Source organism: Myodes glareolus, chromosome 1 (assembly GCF_982192425.1).
Source record: "Myodes glareolus chromosome 1, mMyoGla1.1, whole genome shotgun sequence".
Taxonomy (NCBI): Eukaryota; Metazoa; Chordata; class Mammalia; order Rodentia; family Cricetidae; genus Myodes; species Myodes glareolus.
The window spans coordinates 72,182,241-72,191,043 of record NC_142026.1 but is presented as its reverse complement, the minus strand read 5'-3'; the positions used below and the strand labels follow the sequence as shown (position 1 = coordinate 72,191,043).

The 8,803-nt window shown below is 52.8% G+C and overlaps 1 protein-coding gene across 1 annotated transcript; it reads right to left on the bottom strand.

The window, feature by feature from the left end:
• Positions 1 to 2,962: 2,962 nt before the first annotated feature.
• Znf579 (zinc finger protein 579) lies at positions 2,963 to 6,224 on the bottom strand. The gene is made up of 2 exons (XM_048426915.3): positions 6,091 to 6,224; positions 2,963 to 5,024 (listed from the first exon to the last, which is right to left on the bottom strand). Exon 2 carries the CDS (start codon positions 5,020 to 5,022, stop codon positions 3,334 to 3,336), a length of 1,689 nt encoding a protein of 562 aa, XP_048282872.3. The 5' UTR covers positions 5,023 to 5,024; positions 6,091 to 6,224; the 3' UTR covers positions 2,963 to 3,333.
• Between the last annotated feature and the right edge of the window lie 2,579 nt (positions 6,225 to 8,803).

Genomic DNA, 8,803 nt, shown 5'->3' with positions numbered 1-8,803 from the left:
ATCCAGCAGCAAAGGGTGGAGATATGCCTCAGCGGTAGGATGCTGGTCTAGGCTCTAGGTCTAAAGGAGTAGAGTTTGGGGCAGTAACTCAGCCATAAAGGCACTTGCAGCCAAGCCTGACAATCTGAGGTCAACCTCAGAGACTCCAAAGGGTGACAGAGAAAATTAACTGTTGTAAGTTATCCGATGACCTCTACACCGTGCTGAGGCATGCATGCCCATATACTTGGGCATACTTGCACACACACGCACACACACAGAGACTATATGTAAATAAATAAACGTAAAAAGTTGAAAAGATATGACATTATGCTATGATCAAGGCAACTTATAGAAGAAAGTGTTTACTTGGGGCTTACAGTTTCAGAGAGTTGGAGTCCATGACCATCATAGAGGGGAGCATGCAGCAGGCAGGCATGGTGCAGGAGCAATAGTCAAGAGGTTACAACTTAATCTACACTGAGCATGGTGTGGGTTTTTGAGACTTCAAAGTCCACTCCCAGTGACACAACTCCTTCCACAAGCTCACATCTCCTGATTCTTCCCAAACAGTTTCACCAACTGGGGACCAAGTATTCAAATATATGAGTATAGGGGGACCCTTCTGAGTCAAATGACCACAATTTCAAATTGCTCTAAAATACAGTTTAAAAAAGTATGGTGGGTGGATGATGTTAGATAGATGAGTGGATGGATGTATAGATGCAAAGGGATGATAAAGGAATGGATGGATAAATGGATAACAGTGGGTGAATAATGATTAGATAATGGGTTTAGGGTAAATGAATGGATAATAGATGGATGTCAATAAGTGACAGAGGGATGAAGATGGTGAAGGGATGGATGAATGATGAATGCAAGAATAGCCATCACAAAGGAGATATGAATGGTGGATGGATGGGTAATAAATGAATGGATGTCAATAGATGATGACGGAAGCCTGAATGAAGGATGATGGATGGACAGATGATCAATGCAAGAATAGCCACCACAGCTGGGTGGTGGTAGTGCACGCCTTTAATCCCAGCACTTGGGAGGCAGGGGTAAGCAGATCTTTGTGAGTTCAAGGCCAGCCTGGTCTATAAGAGCTAGTTCCCAGATAGCTAGAGTTATTATACAGAGAAATCCTGTCTCAAACTTGAAAAACAAAAACAAAAGAAGAAAAGAAAAGAACAGCCATCACAAATGGATAGGTAAGACAGATGATAGACTGACGGATGGTGAATGACAGGTGGGTGATGGAGGGCTGGATAGCTGGGGGTGAGACACAGGTGTCAATGGGTGAATAGGTGATGACCGATGGATAATGAACATATGGGTAGAAAAATGACTGCTTAATGGTGGGTGGATAGTTATGGATAGATATGATGAATAGATGGAATAATGAATTGATTTACTCAGAAGCAAACATGCAAAAATACTAATTTTGGACTCTAGGATACTAGCATACATTCTTTCAATTTTCTATTTGTTTAAATTTTTTCACAAAACCATGGTAAACAGAAAGAAGAAAGCCATATCCTTCTGGCTTCTGCATGAAACATTCCACAACTTTCTATTTTACGTCAGTTAAAAGATCTGAAAGTGTCCATATTAATCCTCCCATCCCCTCCCAGATCTTGCCTTCGGCCTTCCCTTCCTCTCACTCTTTTGATTTTTAGGTTTATTTATATCTATGTGTTTTGCCTGAATGTATGTATGTGCACCACACGTGTCTGGCACCTGTGGAGGTCAGAGGTCATGATATCCCCTGGAACTGGAGCTAATGGGTGGTTGTGAGCTGCCATGTGGGTACTGGGAACTGAACTAGGGTCCGTTGTAAAATTCACAAGTTCTCTACCACTGATCTATCTCTTCAGCCCTCACCCCGTTCCCTCCACATTTTTCCCTCAGGAGCCAAGTTGATCTCCTTGCTCCCTGACCTCACCAGCCACATCTGTACCCCAGAACCTTTGTACAGCTCTGCTTTCCTTCTCAGATGCATCCCCAGTGACTGCCGTGCTTGCTTGATCCTTCTATGGATCTGTGCTTTCTCCCCTCCTTGTCCTGTATCATCTGTCTCCATCTCTCCGCTAATAAGATGATTTTTACATTCATTGTGTGTGTGTGTGTGTGTGCAAGCACACACCATGGTTAGCGTGTAGAGGTCAGAGGACAACTTCTAGGAGTTAGGTCCATCCTCCCATCATTTGAGTTCTCAGGCTCAGCTGCCAGGGCCTTTACCCACTGAGTCACCTCACTCATCCCTAAGATGCTTTACAATTACTCAATTGTTTCATCTCCGCGTCCCTGTCCTCCCACTAGAATGGAAGTCACACACTGAGAAAGGACTGTGTTTCATTCACAGAAGAATGAAGAGCACCAGGACAGCGCCCTGCACAGTGTGGGGTTCCATGAGACACTCCAGCATGAATGAAGAAAGAAGATATGAATGAACCAGTGGATAAAGGTTAAGAGCGTGGGCTACGGAGCCACAGTGTCTGGGGCCACATCTGGCTGTACCTCTTGTTGTCATGTGACCTTGGCTAAGTCACAGGCTTGTTTTGACTACCTCCACCCCCAAAACGCCAGGATTGCACCCAATTTAGATCATATCTGACTCTTGGGTTTCCTCAGGAAAATGGAGAGAGACCATTGGCACCTTCACGATGGTAACAGGAATTTTGGGAAACACCTAGTGCCTTTTCAGACACGGAGTAGTAATTCTGTGCCTCGAACATGCCCCGGAGAAGGGAAAACAGTGTGTACCGTGCTGACTTACTAACTGCACACAGGATTCCTGAGGGCGTTCTCTCTCAGTACACTCAGCATTCTTCCCAATCCAGGGTCCACGGACTTCTTGCTTCTTCACTATCAAACACTCTCCTGGGAGACGATGTGTGAGAATCCTTGTTCTGAACCCAAGTGTGGGCAAATCCTGACTCACCCGACCCCCACCTCCACAGACAGCCTCACTCGTGGGTTGCACGAACTCACATTTATTCACAAAGACAGAGGAAAGGGCCCAGACCTTTCTTACTGGGAACCCCCAGGGTCTGGCAGTTCAAAACGGGCGATGGTGTCCAGTGTTTGTAGTGGGGGACGGGCAGGCTGAGGCCAACCCACCAGTCTCTATCCTTCTGGCCAAGTGCCCTCCGCCTTATCCTACCTTTACTTAAGACACGTGTTGGGGTGAGTGTTTCTTAACCAGCATCGGGGTTTAGGGGTGGGTAAAAGGGAAGGTGAATGACCCAGGGCTCAGGGGTAGGCAGAGGAGGTATCTCTCTTTCAACTTCCATCTTCCTTACTGCAAACCCGGAGGTCAACTGGAGGGGCGGAGGGTGAATGTGAAGGTCAGGAGGCCAAGCCCCCCAATCCCCGTAGGTGGGCCTTGCTGTCCACCTCCTCATCCTCCATCTCGAAGGCTGAATGGTCTTGGCTGTCAAAACATGAGGCGCTGAGAAAGACAGGGGGAGCCGGTGGGGACTGAGGTGGGGTACCAGGTGAGGGCGGCTCTTCCTTGATGTGTGCGATGGACAAAGGGAGCCCTTCTGCCTCCTGCTTAAGCGGTGGAGTTTGGGGCGACTGTGCGGCCTGGGACTGGAGTGCCTGCAGGGCAGCGACCCTCTCCAGCTCCGCCCGTTCCAGCTCTGCGCGGTGGCAACGCTGGTGGCGCAGTAGGCTATAGGCGCGGGAGAAGCGTCGTGGGCATCGAGGGCACGGATGCGGGGCGGGACCCCCAGCGTGAACTTGCGCGTGGCGGGCCAGGTCTGCCAATCGCTTGAACTCCCGCTGGCAGCGCACGCACTGGAAAGGGCGTGCCCCAGAGTGGGTGACCCCGTGTTGACGCAGGTGTGCCCGGCGTCGAAAACCTTTGCCACACTCGGGACACCAGAAGCGTGGCTCCCCCGCCGGGGGCCGGGCTGGGGTGGCATCTCCTCCATTCTGCCCGCCTTCACCCCCTTCCGATGCACTCCCACATTCTGTCGCTTCGCCCCCCTCAGGCCCTTTCCCTGAGTTCCGTCCACCTGAGGACTTGTCGTCCTTCTTGCCGGTCCCAGGCAGTGGAGCCAGCAGGCTGAGAGGGCCGTGGACGCGGCGATGCTGGCGGAGGTAGGAGGCCAGGCGGAAAGCCAGGCCGCAGTCTGGACACACAAAAGGCCGATCGGTGGAGTGGACTAGCCGGTGGCGCGACAGGGACCAGGGCCTGGCGAAAGCCTTGAGGCAAATGGAACACTGGTGTCGCTTGGGGCGGGGCGGGGGTCCCCCTTCGCCCTCCTGCTCGCCCTCTGGGCGTAAACACGGGTGCGCTTTGAGCTCCCCCTTCGTGGCGAAGGCTTCGCGACAGCGGAGACACAGCAGCGTCCAGTCGGCCTGAAGAAGGACCTGTTTCTCCTCCTGTCGCCCCGCGGCCAGTGCCAACTCTGCCCTTAGCTCCGCTGCCCCGGCCTCGGCCTCCTCAGCCTCTAATTCCGGAGGATCGGTATTCGTGGGGGCAGCCACAGGGGCTGGGTCCCCGGCTGGCCACGTCTGGGGCCACACTGTTGCCGCCTCCTCCGCAACCCCGGCCACCGCTGTGGAGGGCTGCTCCACGCCCTCGTCCTGTGGACCCCAACTGGACTCGGGCTCCTCCTTCACTGCCCTCTGCGTGGACAGATCCACCTCACCACCTGCGTGTTCCTGGGCCAGGTGGCGCCTGAGCTGGGCCGGCTCCGGGAAGGTACGTGGACAAGCAGCACAGCGCAGCGGGGGCTGGGGCCCGTGGCCACGAAGGTGGCGGGAGAGGTGGGCAGGCCTGCGGAAAGCCTTGGGGCACAGGGGGCAGGCGTGGGGCCGGAGGCCCGAGTGGCTCAGCCGGTGTCGAGACAGGTAGTAAGGGAAGCGGAAGAGACGACCACAGGTGGGGCAGGGCAGAGGTGCCCGAGGGGCTCCAGTACCCCCTCTGCCACGACCACGGCCTCGACCACGGCCACGGCCTCGGCCTCGGCCTCTGCCACGGTGAGGTGGACTGCCTTGGGCAGGTGGAGGGGGCTGTGGATCCATGCCTGTGGGGGAAAAGTGGGAGAGGCAGGGGCAGGGAGAAGAGATGAAGGATGTGGGGCGTGGTGAAGAGAAGAGGAGAGATAGAGGAGGGTAGATCCTCGGTCCAGAAGAGGAGACCGGTGGGAAGCAGGGGAAGTGGGCAGGGGAGGCAGGAGGGGCGGAGACAATAAAGGAGAGGAGAGAGTTGTGAAGAAGTAGGAAAGAGCGACAAAGTCCAGAAGAAATGGAAGGGAGGGAGATGGAGACAGAGAGAGATCATAGAGATCAGAGGCGGGGACAGACAAGAAGACAGAACAATACACAGGAGACACAGGGAGACAAAGTCAGCCAACTGCTTTTGCTCCAGGGCCCGGGGGCTTGAATATTCTCAGTGGGATTGGGAACCAGTCCACCCTTGGGGCCCAAGTTGGGTGGGATTCAGTCCAGAGGACCTGGAAATGGAGTGTGTGTTCCCAGAAGTCAGGGGCTGGGAGGGACCAAGGAGTAGCAGAGCTTTAAGCTCCTGGGTCTGAGGGAGAAGGGCTGGGGTCTGGAGTCCTGGGTCTGAGGGAGGAGGGCGGGGGTCTGGAGTCCTGAGTCTGAGGGAGGAGGGCGGGGGTCTGGACTCCAGGGTCTGAGGGAGGAGGGCTGGGGTCTGCACTCCTGGGCTTGAAGGAGTGTTAGTGCTGAGTCCTGGATCCCTGGGTCTCGGGCAGGCAGACTGAAGGCTAGGAGTCCCGGGTTTCAGACAGAACAGGTTAGGCGAACTAGACTTAGACGTAGCCCCTGATTCTGGATGAAGGAAGGAGCTGAGTAGGGGGATCTGACTCATAAGACAGGGGAGAGGAGGGGGCTGGGAGGTGGTCTGGAGAAAATCTCCAGGGAAGAGATGGCTGTGACCAGTCCCCTGGCCGGGCGTGGTGTCCGGAGAGGGCGTGGAGCCTGCAGGCTGTCGGGGGCCCTAGGTCCAAGAGGGGGCTATCTGTTCCGGGTAGGTATGATCTGCAGAACTGGGGCAGCGGGTCGAGGCCAAGGGGATTGCTCCCCTAGGGCCCGGTGCTCGCCCCAGTCTCTGGGCGCCGGTCTTACCTCCGCCTCCTGCGCTCCTTTCTTCCTTCCCTGCTGCCCGGCGATCGCGGACAGTGGTGGCGGGGAGGGAGGAGGCTGAGCGTGGTGGGGGGTGGAGGAGGAGGCTGGGCTCGGTGTTACAGCCTAAGCCTTCCCCCCGGAAACCCGGTGTTTGGTCCGAGGCTGGAAGAGGAAAGACTGGCTGAGAAGCCGGAAGCGGAGGGCCAGGGACCTTGGGGGGCAGAGAGGGAGGGCGATGCGGCTCCTGAATCCCAGGAGGGGAAGGGGCTGAAGGCCTGTCTTTTAGACCCTCCGAGGGAAGAGGGGGCTGCAAGCCTGGGACTGTGGATCCAGCTTACCACCCCTCCTCCATTTCCCAACAGATAACACATATTCATTCATTCTTTCAACAAACAGGCATTTATCAAGCCCTGCCGGTGCCAGGCACTGTGCTGGGCTGCTGGGTCTGAAGGAGGGTTGGAGGAGGCAGAGATGAAGATGAACGAAGCAGTGAAGAGATACAAGCTTGAGAGTGTACCCGCACTCTATAATGGAGCCTGACTCCCGCTTTCCCTTGGTTGCCTGGGCAACCAATTCTCTCTTCTCTGAGCCTCAGTTTTCCCCTTTATAGTAAGCCCCTGGAGCGCAACCCAAAGAGTTTAATCAGAGCACCTACTGTGGGCTGACTCTGTCCTTGGTGCTGGATCGATAGAGTGAAAATTCATAGTCTGATGCAAGGTGACAGACAGATCAGAATCAGTCACGGGGGCGCGACAGGGAAGCGCTCTGATTCGGGAAAGTGAATGTCATTCCTCTAGTCTTTCTTGGCAAAGGTGTTTCCCTGAAACTGGAGGTTCAATGCCTGTTAGATGGGACCACCATAGCCACAGTTCTCAAAGTTACGTGATGGGAAAAGGCCTGTTGCAGGAATCTCCCTGTGTTACAGTGCCATTTTTTTAGGTTTAAATTCATACCAAACATTGTTGGCAAGAGTGTGGGTAAACAGTTCCTTTTGTATACCTCTGAGGTGAGTAGAAGTTTGGAGAACTTTAACAACCTAGCAATTCCAGGAATTTACCCTTCGGAGACCAGAAATATGCAATATTATTTTTGTGCCAAGTTCATTGCTACATTTTTGTTTTGGTTTTAATTTATATGTAGGTATTTGAAAAGCAGGAAAGATGACTCGTGTAAAGGTGCCTGCCTTATGACTGGTGACCTGAGTTGGTTGTCAAGGACCCACAGAATGGAAGGAGAGAATTGATTCCCGTGGGTTAGCTTCTGACCTCGACACCTGTGCGCGCGCGCACACGTATGGAGCTGAGAAGATGACTCAGTGGTTAAGAGTGTTTGCTGCTGTTCCAAAAGACCAGAGCTTGGTGCCCAGCACCCAATCAAGGGTCATGCAATCCCCTGTAACTTCAACTCCAACACCCTCTTCTATCTTCTGAGAGTATGTGCACAGACACACATACACACTTACAAATAGACAGAATCAGATGCAGTTCATTTTATTACATTTATTATTTATGTGTGTGGGTGCACACACACCATGGTGCATTGTGAAGGTCAGAGGGCAACTTTCAGAGGTCAGTTCTCTCCTATGATGTGGGTACTGGGATCTGACTCTGGTCATCAGGCTTGGGTACAAGTGCCTGTACTGACTGAGCCATCTCACTAGATCCCTACTGCAGTTTTGGTTTGGTTTGGTTTTGGTTTTTTGAGACAAGGTTTCTCTGTGTTGCTTTGGAGCCTGTCCTGGAACTAGCTCTTGTAGACCAGGCTGGCCTCGAACTCACAGAGATCTGCCTGCCTCTGTCTCCCGAGTGCTAGGATTAAAGGTGTGCGCCACCACCGCCTGGCCAAATAAAATCATGACCCAGTGGAATCTTGTACATCTTGGGAGGGAGGGAGGGAGGGAGGGAGGGAGAGAGAGAGAGAGAGAGAGAGAGAGAGAGAGAGAGAGAGAGAGAGAAGCTTTACTGTGTGGAAATGTGGAGCTTCTCCAAGTGGTCACACGAAGAAGAACACCCCAAGAGCTGTCTATAATAAGTCTCTGCGTTTCCTTGCATCAGTGGCTTGGGGACTGGCAAGATGGCCCAGTGGTTAAAAGCAACCACTGCTCTTGCTGAGGACCTGGATTGGGTTCTCACCACCCACACAGCAGCTTACAGTCCCTCTATAACTCTCCAGTTCCAAGGGGATCTAGCACCCTCTTCTGACTTCCACAGCACCAAGTATGCATGGGGAGGGGCACAGGGCACAGGCATACAGGTAGGCAAAACACATAAAATAAAAATTTAAAAAATTTTTTCTTAGAGGGGAGGGGAGAGAGGAAGGAGGAGGAGGAGAGAAAGTAAGAAGATGATGAAAGAAAGAAAGAAAGAAAGGAAGGAAGGAAGGAAGGAAGGAAGGAAGAAAGAAAGAAAGAAAGAAAGAAAGAAAGAAAGAAAGAAAGAAAGAGAAGAAAGAAAAGACAGGTGGGTCAGGCCTGCAATCCCAACACTGAGCCAGCAGAGACTGCGCAATGGAGATTCTGTGCAGTGACTACAGAAGGAGTTCGAGATCAGACTTGACTACTCCATCCCTAGTCTCAAACAAACAAATGAGCCAACAACAACAACGAGGGGGTTGAGGGAAAAAAGAAAAGTAACAAACTTGCAAGTGGGTAAACAGGAAGAATTTCCAACAGAAGAGAACAAGGGGCTTGTTACTTGGGGTGGGATCTTAAGTG